An 18,830-nucleotide genomic window follows, 5' to 3' on the forward strand; every position below is an offset into this window, starting at 1 on the left:
TCTATTCTTGAATGGATAAATAATATTAAATGTAGCTATTACTGTTTCATATATGCTATACTTAAGGGAAGTTTAAAAAATTACACATCACCCCTTGTATATTTTTTTCTACTTAGCGGCTATTTTGATGTATTCTAATTTTTAAAACAGCAAGCAAGTCATCAGAAAGGTTCTGAGATATGCTATACTCAACACTGGCGAAGTAGAAAACCATAACATTATAGAACACCAGTTGCATGTAACTAGCAACAACACAGAGTATGTGGCCATTATGAACATGAAACTAATTCTTTCATGTTTATCTAGTTGGCTAAAATCAAGGAGATTACCAAAATATTTACTTTCTCTACTATGTTCCCATATACAGCTTGTAATTGTGATGATACTTCAATAGTCATAAAGGCAGACTTGATACTGACACCAGACTTCCTCCTTTTGTTTGCCTTTTAAGAAGAGGTCATTAATAATAGCAATGATTAGCCATCTCGTCATTACTCAATCCAGACAGGAGGCACAATGCCCCTTACATCAAACCTGCCCTGTGACGTAGAAGACTTTAAATCTTGTAAGTGAGCCTTGATAAGTCTCTCTACACAATAGGATTTCCTATTATAAACATCTGTTTTCTCACATGAACCATGTTGAACATGTTAAAAATAAGTTTCTCTTTCCATATCAGTCTGTCAAAGGCATAATCAATCAAAAACTAAGGCTGAAGGCCCAAATCTCCTTCCCCCACTGATGAAAGTTTCCACCTTAACTTTTTTGGGGTTTGAAAGTTCAATACTAAGGAAGATAACTGTTAAGGTCTTAAGAACACAATAAAGCTTTTCCTTTTCAAACAGTAGATAACATCTACTAAAGATATTAAATGCACTTTTAAGGAAAAGAAAAAGTAAGGCAAAATGCTATGCAATGTGCCAGTACTCCTTCTAACTCTAGGACTGTGTATACTCAGGTCTCCAAACCAGCACATGGTTGCTCTTTTCCTTAAAGATTCCTCTGGAGTCAGGTGGAACATGAACATTTTGTGGAGAAGTCGCAGAAAGTCCATTTGGAAATAACAATATTGTTCCTCTTTGCTCTCTTGCCATCTTCTGGACTTTATGTGAAAGAATCTTAGTTATCTAAGCTGTTTGGTAAGAAAATGAAAAGCAGATCTTTACAGAGATCAGGAAGGGCAAAGAGAATACACCCACATACCAACCAAAAGAGATAGTGACTACCTAGAATGCTCTACTCAAAAGGATTCTGAGGTCATGTGCTGGCTCAAGAGGAAAGAATTTGGGATGATTATAATGTCTATCAAGGTCATGTGAAGGGTGAGTAGCAGCACTTGCGCCAGCTTATTGCCTCCCTTTTATGTAGATGCATTCATCTCCCTAGAGAAAGCCTGGTTATTGCATGTGACCAGGCAGATGACACCAGAATACCAGAAATAAGGGCTGCTAAAGCAAACACCATGGCATAACTTAACATCAGCATCCTACCCTTCTCTGATTAATTTGTTAAAATGTGCTTAAGTTGTTAACCCAATTGACAAAACCCTTTCTCTTTTAATGATGGAGAGTACTATGTAAAAGAAATTATTGTGGTGAAGGAAAAGTTCTATATCTGCACTTTCCAATGTGATAGCCACTAATGGTAGCCACATGCGGCTATTGAGCAGTTGAAATACAGCTAGAGAAATCGAGGAACTGAAATTTTATTTCACTTTAATTCATGTAAATTTCAATTTAAATAGCCACATATGTCAAGTGGCTACCACATCAGACAGCCAATATGTTTACAGCTAAATATGACTAGAATCTGTTTGCTTACAACATTGAAGTAAATGGGATCTAGCTCCATTTTGTTTATTGAAATATGCTGAGATCCTAGAACACTACCTGAAACATAGTAGATGCTTAATAAATATTCATTGAATGCATTAATGATTCCAAGTCAATTCTGAGGTATATAAAGTTTTGCAGTTTGGGCTTTTATACAACATTTTTAAATGTACTATCACAATTAAACATTCTCTCAGACTCAAACCAGTAACTCAGCCCTCATGGGCTTAAGTAGAGATAGAATTTTCCATAGAGCTTCAAATAGACAAAGAGTCAGTAGATACATGTTTAAATTGTACATTGCAAATACTCTGAAATCTCCTCAGCCCCTAACCTGAGAAGTAAGAAAACAATTCATTTTAGAATTGCCCCATCAGGTACTCTGAGAGAACACAGTATTTGGGGCAAAACTTCTCTATTATGACAGGAAGATGATATGGACATTATCATATTTATTATCAAATCCACTGATGGAACCAAGTTTAAGAGCTCTTTTTGGAGATGCCAAAGAAAACACTTAATGGTTAAAGTGAAGCGAAGTATCCCTTAAAGTGAAAGGAAGTATCCCTACAAAAACACATTTGGCATATGTAACTTTCAGCACTTTGGAAAAGTCCACAAACACCAGCATTTATTTGCCCCCAAATAATTATGAGAAGTGGCAAAAATAAAAAAAGCATCACTAAAGAAACAGACTAAAGAAAACAATGATAAATTCTGTTCTAAATGAGATGGTATTAAAAAAAAAACTACTGATGATATAGTATGAAGAACATTACTTTTCATTAGTAATAATTAATTCTAAATATTTTTGCTTTGTGAACCTGATGCCTGTAAGAAAATATTCCAGAGTGAATTCAGGCATTTTGCCTGCCTTTGTGACACACACCACCTCAATTACAATACAACAAACCATTATGCAATGCTATGTGAAATGTAAATAAAATATCTTCTGAGTACTTTCTTCTACCTCTCAATACTTATGGGGACATCTGACCTTGAACTGAGAGTCTCTTCTGAAAATGCTATCCACATGTCTGAAGTTCTCCCCCTCACACATGTACTCTGCCATCCACTTTCAACCAAACCGTCTAAATTACATTCAGATTTCTGTGGTATCATAATAACTTCAATATGGGACATATTTTCAACATTCTGGTCAGAGACTCCTTTCTTTCCCGCCTTACCCTCCCTCCAAGTTATTTCAGGTTTGCATATTTCATTTTCACATCTCAGTGGGATACCCATCACATAACATTTATTTGTGAGGTCTAAAGGCATAACATGGGGGGTTGTGAACTAGCATGTCAAAACCACATACTGCATGCGTATGTCTTGAAGAATGAAAAAGGAATCCCTTTTTCTCAAGATATATAAGCTGTCTCAACAGTATAAGTCCAAAGTGAATACCACAACCTAATTAAAGATGAAGAGCATAACAAGCAGTATTAAAATGTCTTTCTTCATTCATTCTTCTCCAAGTTATGTTTTTATCAAGTGTCCTGACTCATTAATGACTTCGATAGACATTATGAGTATACACACCTTCTAATCTCACCAAATTTAGAAGAAAGTTGAAAGAATTTTTCCCTCCTTGTTTTGGGAGGTATGACAGCACAGAACATAGTGGCAGGACAGAAAGGAGCTTTGAGAAGATGCCTCGTCCATTCACCTGCCTACAGGGATGAACATACTACATACTCCCAGCAGAACGAGGCTGTTTCCAAAGTTCCCTAAATTCAGAAATACCACAATCTCTCTGTGAACTCAATCCCTACATTTGAGAACCTCTATTTTAAGAAAATTCTTCCTCTGGGTCTAACCACACTTCAGGAGCACGTGAACTGTGTGATCACACAGGGCCCCACGTTCAGAAGGATCCCACACTTGATTTAATGCTTTGCCATTGCCATCTTGAAATTCTTAATAATGTTATCTTTGAACTTGTGTTCTGTAAGTGAAGTCCAATGGGAGAGAGAAGTGTTTCTGAGAGGGGAAGACATGCCCAATATGCGTGGCCTTCTCCCTTTCTGTCCCATAAGCTTAGAATTCCAAGTCAGGGAGACTTAAAGCAAGTACAAGGAAGTTATGTTACATCTAGACTGATTAAGTGGGGCACTGACAACCCTTCAAGGCTTTTCATTTGCCCCAAAACTTGTTTTGAATGAAGAAAGGCAGCAATAGATTAATAAAACCAGGAATGACTAAGGCAGTCCATTATATCATGTTACTTCCCCGTATTATCCAACTATTACACTGAAAATGGTAACAGAAGGAAGGGGAAATAGAGTAACACAGAGTTCCTTTTCCTTTCTCTCCTTCCTTACTCATCAGTAAGCTGAAGGTGGACAGTGTTGGTAGATGTGTACATATCAAGAAGTGAAATAAAAACAGTTAATTTTGTGCAGTGATTCACAGTTCTTTAAGATCAAAATACATATGCATGTATGATCTAAAAAATACAAATTACATAATTTGGGTGATTAATATTTGTATTAAGACTGGCATTGTACACTATAAAGAATAAGGGTAAAATTCATGCTAACAACTTGAATTTTTAATTTTCCTTCATTTAGAACAATATAAAATGGCATATAAAGCACCATGATGAAAGAGAGATGGAAGAAAGTAAAAGGCTTGTTTTGGTATCTGTTTTAACAACACTTTAGCACTTTTTCCTACTTTTTTGAACAAGGATCTATATTTTCATTTTGCACTGGGCTCTGTAAATTATATAGCTGGACCTGCCCTGCTTCCTCATGCTCCAGATTATATCTACTACATGTATTCTGACAAGTCAACTCTTGTTAGCTTTCACCTTTCTCTCCAGTCATTTACCCAACAAATATTGACTGTGCTATGGTCAGGCATTGTGTCAGATGCTGAGAATATAAAAATGAGTAAGATATAATTACACTCTATGGAGTTGCAACATGGGGGGTTAAGGGGGTAGAAGAATAAATAAAACAAGATGGGATTGGGAGGGAGAAAAACCATAAGTGACTCTTGATCTCACAAAACAAACTGAGGGTTGCTGGGGGGAGGGGGGTTGGGAGAAGCGGGGTGGGGTTATGGACATTGGGAAGGGTATGTGCTATGGTGAGTGCTGTGAAGTGTGTAAACCTGGCGAGTCACAGACCTGTACCCCTGGGGATAAAAATATATTATATGTTTATTTAAAAAATATATATAATTCCACTCTATTCCATTATCTCATTTAATTCTTACTCAACTTATTGCATAAGTCCTATTATTGCTTCCAGCTTAGAGCTACAGAAGTAGAAATTTAGAACAGCTAGAAAACCTGCTCAGAAGGACTTTATCATCAAGTGGTGGAACCAGGAACTGAGGCCATCCACATATTTCTGACTACTTAATCTGAGTTCATAGTTATCATTCTTACTAATACACTCCTAATTGTACTGTTTTCTATTACTAAATCAATTTTAGCAGTAATTTTATTTTTTTAATCTATGAAAAAGGTGTACTCTAAATTCTTTTCCAATTTTTTCTTAGTATTTTGTTTAGGATATAAAATATAGTTTCATTTTTTTCATCTGACAATATTTTGACCCAATTATAGAAAATTACATTCAACTGACAAAGGCTGTGATTTTCAAAATCTTGTTCATGACTTTGTTTGCTAAAATATAGTGTATTAGTTAAAAACATACGCTTTGAAAGCCACCAGACCTGGGCTCAAATCCTGGCTCTACCACCCACTAGTTTCCAAAAGGTACTTAACTCTCAAAGCCTAAATTTTTTCATATATAAAATGAGGATGAAAACAGTACCTTAACTACCTTATTGGGACATGTTTAAGATTAAATGAGATAATTCTTGTGAAACACTTAAGATACCACCTGATGCCTACCTAGTAAGCACTCAAAAATGCTAGTTTTAGTACTATTATTTTTAGTCCTGTGTTCTCATAGCTGTGTTTAAAAATTAATTTTAAATGACTTTTTTCTTGAAATGGTTTCCTCCAATACAGAAAATTAAGTCCATCAGTTTCTAATTTCTAAGAAGTGTATTATTTCTTTGTATTTAAAAGCATGCAAGAAGTTCCCCCAAAATGACACCTGGTAGTCATATAATCCTCTAAAATTCAAGGGCTCTAAAATATTTTTATTCATATAATCTTTAACCAAAAATTCCAAATATGAACCCTCATTTTCCCCGTTTGGTTCTAAACTGTCTACTCAAAGCGTCAAGAGTAAAGGAGTTTATACACTACACATAAAGAACTATATAAATGTAGCAAAATATTCTTGTCATTTAGCAAGGCTATCTCAGCTCTCCCTAACCCTAGAAGTGACACTTAAATTTAAGAACATTGTGTAAATTAAAATGGCTGAACTGTTTTCTCTGGTGGAAAAGGAAAGGATTAGCTAACCTGAAGGTTTACTGCCATTGCTCAGGCAGTCCAATGACTGTTTCTGTGGCTTTAAGTGATTGAAGAGCACATAAAAAATAGACTGAATACCACATAAAAATGGACTATATACCTATTTTAAAAATAACTCTAGGAAAAAAAAGGTCTTTATTTGACATTTTTATTATGGTTTAAAGAAAAGAAAAACAGGACCTGGGTTTAAAAAAAAAAAGCCTCCATCTGATACCTTAGAAAATATGATAGCCACATGAGATCTTCCTAAAATCACACTCTTTTCAATAATGACGGCTGTTACCAGGCTTGTGGGTCCTTACCAATTCTTGAGTGTCCTGCTGCAGTGGCAGAAATGCTGCTTCCAGAATAGCAACCTGGTCAGGACTGAGCTTCTGCCACAGCCCAATCAGCAGAATCACCAGATGGGTGGCACTTTTCAGCTTGGTGAATGACTGGAACAGATTGTCTTGGTTTTCCTCTACCGCATCTGCTAGAGCGATTACCTGCAGAAATGACAAACTTCAGTTAGGGATAATTTCACAATTCTTGAGCCCTCAACAAATTACATTTGGCACACTCTTGTTTTTCTTTAAAACAAATTGATGAACTTTGTCTTCCACAAACACAAGCTATGTTGAGTAATAAAATAGTTATCATTCATCTGTTCACTTCCTTCTTAAAAAAAAAAAATCCCTAAGGTAATTCCAAACCCATATGGCCAGGAGATGAAAATATCCATGAAATCGGCTTAATGGGGACATTGTTCGGTGTCTGCTTCACCATCAACAGACCTTCTACAATATGTGATAATATAAGTAACCCTAATACAGTTACTTTAGTCTTTATTACTAGCCACAGAGATTGAGCAATTAAAAAATATCAAAATAGCCTCATTTGCCATGTAATTTAAAATAATGACGTCATTGTACCCTTTTTAGAAAATACTGCCTCTGATTATTATTCTTTACTTGTTACATGGTGCTGGGATATGCAGTATTTCTTTATTATAACTAAAAGGTAGATCATGTTCAAACATTTGACCAATTGAGTAATGTCATTTTTAACACAAATGTCAGGCACTAGCCCACAGGGATCTAAACGAAAAGAAAAAAAAATGTTCAGGGTGTGTTAGCTTTACAATGCCAAATCTACTTAGGATAAAATTGGCAGGAACAGAATTGGCTCTTTTTTTTTTTTTTTCATTCTCCTGAATAATCCTGTGGAAAAAAGAACTAAAGCAACAATTGGATGGAACATCCAAGACTGCCCATTGGTGTTTTATTTTAATGTCTTGGTGAATTTTGTGCTCATTAAAAGTAATGAACTGACTGGCTCAGAGGCGCAAGGCGTCTGACAGCCCCCAGAACAGGAATAGTAAAAGCCAGGGCAATGTGAGCTCCTTTCTATCAGTCCCTGCCAGCTTGAAGAACTAGAACTTAGATGACTTTCAGAACTCTAGTGTACATGAACCATTTGGTGATATTTCATGGCTTATTGACCCTGGCCCAAAGGGCTTGTTAAAAAATCATCATTCAAACAAGTCAGGGTTTACAGCTGTGTGGTCTCCCAAATTCCATGTAACAACAGGGCTGTAGGGGGACAGTCCTCAGAGCATCTGGGAGATGATGGAAAAGAGATACAGTTTGAGAAAGACAAAGCAATTGAAGGTCCTTGCCTGACAATTCTGGGTAGACCAGGAATCTTCATCATTTGGTTGAGGGGTTGCAGGAGATAGAAAAGACAACCCAATTCACATTCAGATCTCCAGGGAGCCCTGGGAGTTTGGACCAAAGTCAGCATTACAATAAAATGCACTGCTTACTATGTACCTAATACTGTGCGACTTCCTTTCCATAGGTATTCAAAAAAGTACATATCTTATAATCCATAAGGATCCCATAATTTGTTGGACAGGAAACATACATATACAACCAATTAGTGGAAAGAAACATTACTGTAATAATGTCCTAATTGTGCAGAACAGAAAATAAGTATAAAAGAAGTTAGCAAAGGGACAGATTACTATGGGCCAGAGTTAATATCCCTGGGGCCTCTTTTACTCAAATGAGGCTTGGAACTCATCCCTTCCCTATTACTTCAAGAAGTCCCCTCTAAAAGACAGAGGCCACTTTCCTTAAATCAAAACACCTGGAATCATCTGCTTCTTTCCCCCACCCTCACCATGATTACAACTGACTCCTGTTAAATTCTGTATTTATTTTCTTTTCTTCCTGTGAGTGTTACCAATTAAGCCTCATTGTGAGGACCATCATATAACAACACAGATGCCTTGTCAATAAGCCCAAATCACACAAAGATCAAGGTCATAAACACCTCCTAAGTGCCAGGTATATGCAAGAATTTGCAGGAAGCACTCTAGGGAAATCAATGGCGACAAATCTAATCTCTACCTTCAGAGAGTTTATAATGGAGAAAGGAAAATACGTCAGAGGCAAAAGTTGATACTGTAGGGAAGATCCTACGAATGATAAAGGAGAATGCCATTAATATTATAATCATTAGGCTAATAATAATCCTTGTAATTAAGTGAGCATAGACTACATGCCAAACATTCTGCTGTGCCAGTACTACACACATGGATGCAAACTGTGCCTGTGTTTGGAAGGGCTCCATAATTGGTTTAATGCCCTGCTCTCTCTGTCTTGAAATTTTTCTTCTTCTTTTTTTTTTTTTTTTTTTTTTTAAGAGAGAGAGGGAGCAGGAGGAGGGGAAGAGAGACAGAGAGAATCTAAGCAGTCTTGACGCCTTGTGAGGAGCCCAATGTGGGCATGATCTCATGACCCTGAGATCAAACCTTAACCAAAATCAAGAGTCAGACACAACCAACTGAGCCACCAAGTGCCCCTCTGTCTAGAAATTCTTAATAATTTTATTTTTGAACTTGTGTTTTATAAGTGAGGTTGATGAAGGAGTAAGAGACATGTACATGAGAAGAGGAGATAATGCTCATTAACTCACAGCATTAAATGTTCTTATATTTGCACTTAAAATTGGCATTGCATAATTGCACAAGACTAATGTTAAAATTCATGCTAACAACTTTAAATTTAAATTTTTTGTTACTTGGAATGGTATTAAATAGAAAATAAAAACAAACCAGCAAATGGAAAGGAAAAGATTTGTATTTTAGTAGTTATTTCTAAAAGCATATTCTTCTGGCCTTTGAACAAGGGCCCTGCTTTTTCATTTTGCACAGGGAACTGCAAGTCAAATAGCCAGCCTGACCATCACCTTGCAAGTGAGAGATCAGGATTCACACTTGGAGTCTCTCACTTCAAAGCCTGCATGCAACCTGAAGCACCTTCTAGGTTCAGAGAAAGGCCTTACTGACTCTGGAGAACTTTAGGAAAGAAAACGTAGAGGAAGAAACAGTGGTGTGCTGGAACCAACTTGTCCAGCTCCTATAGGCTCCAGAGAAAGGACAGGTCGTTTGATTTTCAGTTTTGTATGTCAGCTATTAAACTTGGCCATTACTAAAAATTAAGTCACATAAACTTGAAATTAAATAAATTACACCAAAACAAGGGTAATAAATACTCAAAACTCATTGCTTCCTAATTAGTTTACTATTGTCGAGACCCTTGAGGTTATTTATGCTTATTGTATCTGTATGTTGAAAACACTCTGCAATGGTGGGCTATTGCCCATTTCTTCCCAGCTTTGCATTCAGTGACCTCACATTGGTAGACTGAAATCAGCCATGGCAGAAGTATTTACACATGAAAATCAACAAATGTTACAAAACCGTGCTTCCTCCCAACACCTCTCCTTCCCAGAGAACCAGCATGCCACTGAGAGAGGTATCAGAAATTCATCCTTAAGATGGGTAAGGGTGCTTTAAAAGTGTAGGAAACAACTTGAACAAATGCATTAAAACAGAAAAGTAGAGAGTGCTTGTTCAGGAAGGAGCAAATATCCCAGTTCGGGAACAGCATTTGATGAGATCAAAAAAAGGAAGAAAAAAAAAAAAGGTAATCTGGGCAACTGTCGCAGAGGAAATGGAATGTCAAGTGAAGAGCATGCACTGAGCAGCGCAGGTCCTGGGTGGTGGTGGAGTACTATGAGTGTGGGTGTTCCCTGATGCAGGCTGCATTCAAAGCAGCTATCGATCATAGTAAACATTTGGGCATTTGCTGGGACTTAAAGTAAGGCTGTTATGCACGTTCCTCACTATCAAGGGAAAATTCTTACTAAGTGTAACAGCATGTCAGTTCATAGACCCACCCAACTTGCTAAACACAGCTGTGGTGGAAGAATGACTTCTCAGTGAGACAGCAGCCCAAGCCACAGGATCTTTCCTGAGCAAGGCCCAAAATACATTAATCTGAGAGAAGCATCGTTTCTCTAAGTTTCGGTCTTGCTAGTTATATTTCTGTGCCATTGTGGAAAGTCTGCCATCCCCCAACGGTCACAGAAATTGGAAAGAAATGGGATAAACAATTCCTTATGTAAATTACCCCCAAGGAAAATCTTCCTGACCTACTGGCCAGCATGAAATACTAAACAGATCTCCATGTTCTCAATTTAGTTCTACGTATAACAGCCAAGTTTACTTTGTTCTTCATAAGAGCCAAATGAATTTAGAAGAATTAACATAGTAAAAAGGGCTGGAAAATATAGACCCACCAAGATTTAGATCTGTCCCACCAAGGCCTAGAGGATCTCGCTATTCACCTGGAACTGCAAAATGAGGCCAACCAGCTGCTAGGGCTTAAACCTGAAGGAGAGTGATTTTTCAGTGCTCATCACTGACTGTGCAAGATGTATGTTCCCTGGGTGTTCAACAGAACTACAGAAAGGGAAGGGTTTAGGAAACAATAAATGCTAACGATTTCAAGCACAAATGTGTTGATGGCCTTTGCTTTGCTTTTTCGAATTGAAGGTTTCCAAATAAAATGGAGACCCCAAAGGACATCCGTGTCCAACTGCCATATCAGTTGATGCCAAAGTAATGAGGCAGAGGCCCAGGGAGCTGCTTGCAGGAAAATGCTCAACTCATAAAATGAGTGTGAAATTAATCCCAAATACTTCCAGCTGCCAAGATAGGCTCTAAAATTGGTTACAGGAAAGTAGCAGCAGCAACAGCAGAGTAGACATGAATCATACTATGTGAACACAGACATGTCCAATTTCTTCACATAAACTCACCATCAAAGCTGCCTCCAAATCCTATGTGTGGCACACAGAACCCTATTACATTGCTGCTTAGCTATCATTTACTAAGCCCTGACTGTGGGCAAAGCACTGTGTTAGTGCTGTCATAGCCAGATTACCACTTGGTCTTTAGGACTACCCTCTGAGATAGAAATTCTTGATCCCTGCAGCCGCCCTTTCCAGGTGAGGAAACAGAAGCTCAGTGCTCAGATGACCTTAGTGCCTGTGATCCTGAACTACAGCAGAGAGGCACCAGGACTCAAGGCTGTCTCCTGATTCCCCACTGAGTACTTTTTCTTCTGCAATGGTACACAAATATATACAGTAGTCCCCTTAAAATAATAAGTAGGTTTTTATCTTGATAATCAAACAAAGATACTAAGGAAAAACACTACTAATACATTACATCCATAACAGGCATATGTGCTTTAGTTAAATTTCCCCATTGTTGGACTGTTACCATGAGGTCAACTCAAGTTGGAACTTCCAAGCTTATTTCTGCCCAAAGTTATAGTAAAAGAAAATTATTTCATCATTTGTAAAGGATGGGGAGGTTTTTCTTTCCTTAAAAAATTGTATTAGTTTCTATATAATTCAAAATTACGAAGACTTTAGAAATGAGCTATTTATTTACTACACCTGCTCCTTTAGCGAAGCTCATTTTTTAAAGGGATGACTCATTTATTGTCTACAAATCTCAGACTACAATCTTTTCAGTGGTCTAAGCAAGTTGATGTTATGTAATAATAACTGTCATCATTAACTGAGGGCTTCCTAGGAGCCAGACACTGCGCTAACCTCCTTAAAAGATTAGCTCATTTTATTGTCAAAACGATTATGAGGCAGGAACTAGTACTGCCCCCCATTTTAAAAATAAGGAGACAGAGGAGCTCCTGGGTGGCTCAGCATCCGACTCTTGATTTAGGCTAAGGTCATGATCTCAGGGTCCTGAAACAAGCCCCGCATTAGGCTCCCAGTCAGTGGGGAGTCTGCTTCTCTCATTCTCCTTCTTCCTTTGCCCATCCTTCCGCATGCACTCTCTCTCTCTAAAAATAAACAAATAAATCTTTTAAAAACTTAAGGAAACAGAAATATAGAGCAGTTAGTCAGCAGCAGAGTCGGAATTTATACCCAAGCAATCTGACCCAAGAAATGTCACCAAGTAACGTCACCTGCATTGATTTTCTGCCTGCACATAGATTTCCTTATAGGTATATGTGGAACAAATTCTATCTGAAGCTTCCCAATGGCAGGTTTCCACTTTGCTGACATTCTAATACCTCCATATGAGTTAAGATAGGTTTATTTTAATAAAAGGTCAGCATGGATGAATGAGTGAAGAAAACGGAATCATATGATATGGGTGAGTTTATACATCCCTTAGGGCTGAATATAGCAAGCTGTGCCAGGACCGCCTTCCCTAGGGAGCAACTTTATGTCACAGTGCAATTTACTTCCTTTTTCTAGGTCTCTAGTTTCATCACCTCCAAAATGTAGGGGTGGGAAATATGATCACTAACATCCAACATCCAATAGCTGTAAGTGCCAGATTAAAAAATGTTGAAATTACTTTTGAATATGTTGTTTTGAACTATCCATACCACTTCTTGTGTTTTTCGTTTAATATTTACTGATTTAGAGTTTTTAATCTATAAAATGACAGTAAGGATAATACTCATTTATTTTATAATTATAATCCTATGAGAATTAAATGAAAGAGGTAAGAAGATGGACAATACCAAGTGTTGGCAAGAACGTGGAGAAACTGGAACCCTCACATATTACTAGTGGTAATGTGATATGGCTCAGTCACTTTGGAAACAGGTTGGCAGTTCCTCAGAAAGATAAACATTGAGTTGCATATGAGGCAGCAATTACAATCCAAGGTTTATACCACCAGAGAAGTGAAAATATATGCCTACTCAAAAATTCATTCCAAATGTTTATAGCAGCATGATTTATAATAGCCCCAAAGCAAAACAACTCAAATGTCTGTCCATCAACTAATGGATAAATTAAATGTGGCATATCTACATAATAGAATACCATTCAGCCATAAAAAGAAACTTATACATGTTACTACATGGATGAACCTTAAAAACATTCCATGGAGTTAAAGGAGCCAGCCACGAAGGACTGCATTTTGTATCATTCTCTTTACATGAGATGTCCAGAACAGGAAAACCTATAAACACTGTAAGTAGATTGGTGGTTGCTTAGGGTTGGGGGGTGGATAGTGGACAGGAGGGGAAAGGAAAGTGCCTCCTAATGGCTGTACAACCCTGTGAATATGCTAAAAATATTAAATGGTACACTTTAAATGAGTGAATTTTATGTATATAAATTATTTCTCAAAACATTGTTAAAAATAATAAGAGAAGTAAAAAGTATATAAAGTATAACTCATGTAAGGTAGATAAGTTTACACAAATAAAAGCAAATTTTATTTGAGCAACAATTTTGATATGTTAATGGCCAAACCATATTGTAACTTGGGCTTAACAACATTCTGGATGACATAATAATCAAGTAACTTTGGAGTCAATTAGATATGTATGAATACTGGTAATGCTAATACTTACTAACTGTACAACCTTTGGCTTCTCTACCTTCCTCAGACTTAGTTTTCATCTACAAAATAGATGAAACGAATTGAGTTAACAACCTTTCTATTCATTTCTAATTTGTTTGGCTCCTGGTTACTATTTCTTAATACTCTATAGTTGAGGGCTCATTTCACTGTAGAAACATCAGGCAAATTCTACTTTATCTGTTAGGTTAACAAAGACACTGAAAAAAGGAAGACCCTTCTCCGGTACTTGAGGCACACTACTGACTACTACCTCCTAAGGCAATGCAGGACAGCTGATCATTCTGAAGTATTCCCTGGCCCTCTCCGTGTGGTCCCTCAACAGAAGAGAATATTCATTTGTAGCCAAGTATAATAAAGTTTCAAAGTAAAATGTCACAAGACCACATATCAAATATATACTAAAAATTATGAAAGGTTACGTGTATTGGATTCCTTTTTTTTATTCCTTTAGCAACTCTATTAAAACACACAAACACATACAAACATACAACTTTGCCTGTTATGACTTGTTCTCTAAAAATTCTCTGAGGCTTATCAGGGAGCTAGATATTGGATTTTTTTTTTTTTAAGATTTTATTTATTTGTCAGAGAGAGGGAGAGCGAGCGAGTGCAGGCAGACAGAATGGCAGGCAGAGGGAGAAGCAGGCTCCCTGCTGAGCAAGGAGCCTGATGTAGAACTTGATCCCAGGATGCTGGGATCATGACCTGAGCCGAAGGCAGCTGCTTAACCAACTGAGCCACCCAGGCGTCCCATGTTGGATGTTTTTAAATACCTTATTGAAAATGCTAGCAAATTTGGTGATTTAAATAAGATGTTTACTAAGTATACTACGATAAGACAGAGGGAAAACAAAACTCATACTTAGCCCAGAAACTTCCAGTGTAAAAAGAGCAATTAATAAGTTTCCACAATGCCCACAATTTTCTAATACTCAGTAAACAGTGGGTGTCCCATAAATGCTGGCTGAGTCCATCTAAAACTCCAGCACAACTAAACAGCCTCTTAAATCCTAGACACACTCAATCAGGCGTTGTCAGGCTCCCAATTTGAATGGAACCCAAATAATGTCACATGGAAACAACATATCTACCTCAATATATCTGTCATCTACTTAAAAAAAAAAAAAAAATCCATCAGTTCTTCTTTAACCACGGCTGCCTAACACCAGGCTAAAGACAGCTATAATGACTGCTGAAATGAATTTTTTGTTCACATGGCTTCCCTTTTGTCAGAAAGACACACTTTCAGTCTACGGGAGATTTGGAAGGAGCCAAGAAAAAGGGCATACTTCCCACACAACGATGTTATTTGCGATGGTTTTTGCTGCAGACTCCAACATGGGAAAGCCCCTGCACTAAGGAAGAAGAAAAAATTTACCATGTCTAAACTTCTACTTTGGCTGAAAAGATCCAATTTGTATCCAAAAGAATTATGCTTTTAATAGAAAAAGTGAAGTAAGGTTCAAAATGAAAAGAGAAAGGGTGTGATGATTCAAATGCCAAATAAGCATGTAAGAAGTGCTTCATTATCTGTGTGCTGAGCTTTTAACTAGATAAAAGAGAACCCAGGTTTTTAACTGGAAGGCATAGAAAGAATCTAATTCTTAGCTACTTTTACTACTGTGTTATTTTGTATAAATAGAACAGGAGGCTAGATTACATTCTATTACTCTTCTCATGGAGTAAAAACTAGGATTCCCCTATAACAAGCATTTAGCTGAAATTCCTAAACCAAACCCAGGATTAGAATATATTTTTAAAACAATAGGGAAAATGTAGCCTTAGTTCAAAAAACAAAAAAATTCAGTCACACATGATTTGTCTTCATAAAAAGAGACCTGCTAATTGGCCAAGTCACCTGATGCTTTGGAACATCGAGATATGATCATTGACTTTTAGAAGTCATGATGGTTTTACTGGTCTAGGATTATAATTTTCCTTAACACCAATCTACATTTGCCAAATGCCTTGAGAATTCATTTAAAAGTGGTTTTAGAAAAACAAATTATTCCTGAGAAATTTCTTTATACTATATAGTATAGGACACCCCCCCCCTTTTTTTCTTTTTTAATGTTCTGGCCAGAAGAATATGAAAGGTAGGCAGTGCTGGAATATAGACTTTGGCTGGGACTTTTAAAACATATAGCACTGATACATAAAAATATTAAATGAGAATGACAATAAATCATTTGCAAGTGACACAAGGACAAATTTTGCTCTTTCTGCAAAGTTTATTCACCAAATATACATGTAACTTAATCAGCTGAAAGGAAACTAACTCCAATGCTTGGCTAATATAATGCTAAAAATACAACTGATCTCAAACCTGATTACTATTTTTACCTTCCCCCCACCTCCACTCCCCTGCTGACCAAATTTTTACCCCTTTCCATAAAATTACCTATTACAGCCAAGTGAAAACCCAATTTAAAAAATAATAAGTAATGGAATCAAGCTATAAAATAAAAGAATGAATGTTCTCTGGACCATGGCTACTCATTGAACAGATCGCTATTAAAGCTGGAATCTATGGTTGGCAATGTCAGAGCTCATTTTACAAACCCTGGAGAATGCCACAGTTATCACCGTCCAAAAACAACATTCAAGAGGTCTGATCTGAATAGCTCCTAAGTTTAGAATATTTTAGACCACATTCCTACAGGCAGACATGTCAGTAATTATGGAGCCACCCACGCAGCCTTGAGTGCCATCTCCAGTGAAGGCAAATGATGGGGAGATGGGTACTTGGTTGGTTATCCTAATAGCACTCCTTCAGCTAAAGGCTGCTAATGCTAAGACACATTATCACATGTAATCAATTAAGGAATGCTGATAATCCACCCAAAAAGGCAAAATGAGAAACTGAAGACACCAGCAGTGCTGATGATGGTATTGAGCATTTCCTTCATTCCAGAGTTTGAGAGGTAAATGTGGCATTTTCACAAGAGAGAATTGTTGAATTTTCTCTATGTATCTTCTTTTAAAATTACACCTAGTTTTTCAGAGTCCATATCTCTTGAACATCAATGGTTTTTATCTTTTTTTTTTTTTTAAGACAAAATACATAGTTAAACCACTACTATCCAATAGTACTTTGGCAAGACATGTACAGGGCTCTATGGTTCAGACCACATGGAAATAATACAAAAGTCAATCAGTGGTGCTTCCTGGTTTCATATGAAGTGAAACAAGGGTAAACTATTGGTATTTCTACAACAATAGGTTGTTAGGATAATTGGAAGGGGTCTTGCTGAAGATAAGTTGTACCTGATTTCTTCTGTGTTGTAAACTCATCCAGGCCAAAGATTGTTTTACTGTTCGGTGTACCCCTTCCATAGCCTTAGTCCTATAGTAGGCATTTAATGTATGTCTACTATACTGAAGTAAAATAAAAAGCCTGACAACTCAGTAGCATAAGAATGTCCATCAAGGTAGCAATTTATAGGGGTGCCTGGGTGGCTCCATCAGCTAAGTGGCCAGCTCTTGACTTCGGCTCAGGTCACGATTTCAGGGTCCTTGGATGGAGCCAGACATTGGGCTCTGCACTCAGTGGGGATTCTGCATGAGGATTTTTTCTCTCTCTCTTACCAATACCCCCAACACCATTCTCGGGTTCTCTCTTTCTCTAAAATAAATTAAATAAATCTTAAAAAAAAAAAAAAAAGACAGCAATTTATAGGAGCACTACTTGGGCAACGGAAACCCATCCCTACCTCCAGGTGGACAAGACCAAGGCCTACCATTTTTAAAAGGCTTTTATATGCTATTTATTGGGTCTACCATAGGTATTAAGTAGCTAGGCTCTAAATTCATACCTCAACAGGTATTGCATTACAATGAACTAAATTCATTCAAGTCTTTACCATGAAATTTATGTGATGAATGTTACAAAGCCTATAATTTAACTTTAAAATACATCATCATAGAAAAGGTCATTTGATGTAAGCAGTTGAGTCAGTCTAAGCTACACTCCAGAGCACGTTCTCAACCTTGTCACTAATGACATTTAGGGCCAAATAATTTTTGTTGCAGGGGCCTGTCCTGGGCACTGTTAGAAGTCTAGCAATACTCTGGACTCTATAAATTTGATGTCAATAGCACCCTCCTCCGAGTTGTGGCAACCAAAAATGTCTTGGGACACTGCTAAGTATCTCCTTAGGGAAAAAAATCACCCTGGTTGAGAATCACGGCTCTAGAGTTGGAGTTTGTCCTCAAAAGATCTACCCTTCTATAATTAGAAGCAAAGCTCACATGTCAGAGAGCACTAAAGCACTTAAGCTATTGGAGTCTCCAACCAATACCAAAGACTTTTTAATTACCATTACGAATTTCAGAAATAAGTTCTGATTAGGGAGATCAGAGGTTGGATAATCAGCAATATGTGTGTTAGAAACAGATTCACTGGCAAAATCATCAGTATTAAGATACCTGAATTGGAAAAATATTTTTACACTCATACTTTTCCTTGCATAAAAGAGGGATAAGAGGGATAAAAGAGGGACTACTGTCCTACCTGCCTCAATGAATCTTTCCAGAAAGGTGGTATTCTAGTGCCTACAAGACATAGATTTGAACTTTACCCAGCCTACTACAATACAGGCTGCAAGAATTGTTCCATGCTTATAACAGGTATTTAATAAATGTCTTTGTGTAAGGCAAAATTTAACTATGAGCCTTACTTCCATTAGAGCCAAAGAGAATGGTTACAGGGAAACAGTTTATTCTCATCCACCTCAAGCTTTTTGGTGGCTATTGTTACTTACTTAAGAATTCTGACATGACGGAATCATCTCAAAAAAAAAAAGAATTCTGACATGACCAAATTGGCAAAATGGTGTAC

The 18,830-nt window shown here is 37.2% G+C and overlaps 1 protein-coding gene across 3 annotated transcripts in view; it reads right to left on the reverse strand.

Annotated features, from left to right (window-relative positions):
- BBS9 (Bardet-Biedl syndrome 9) overlaps positions 1-18,830 on the reverse strand; it is a 458,943-nt gene that overhangs the window by 95,606 nt on the left and 344,507 nt on the right. For all 3 annotated transcript variants that reach the window (XM_082691753.1, XM_082691755.1, XM_082691754.1), the window contains one exon: positions 6,543-6,725. In XM_082691753.1, coding sequence (XP_082547879.1) covers positions 6,543-6,725 — 183 coding nt within the window. The remainder of the gene's footprint in view (positions 1-6,542; positions 6,726-18,830) is intronic.

The sequence above is a fragment of the Mustela nivalis genome, assembly GCF_964662115.1.
Source record: "Mustela nivalis genome assembly, chromosome: 12".
Lineage (NCBI taxonomy): Eukaryota > Metazoa > Chordata > Mammalia > Carnivora > Mustelidae > Mustela > Mustela nivalis.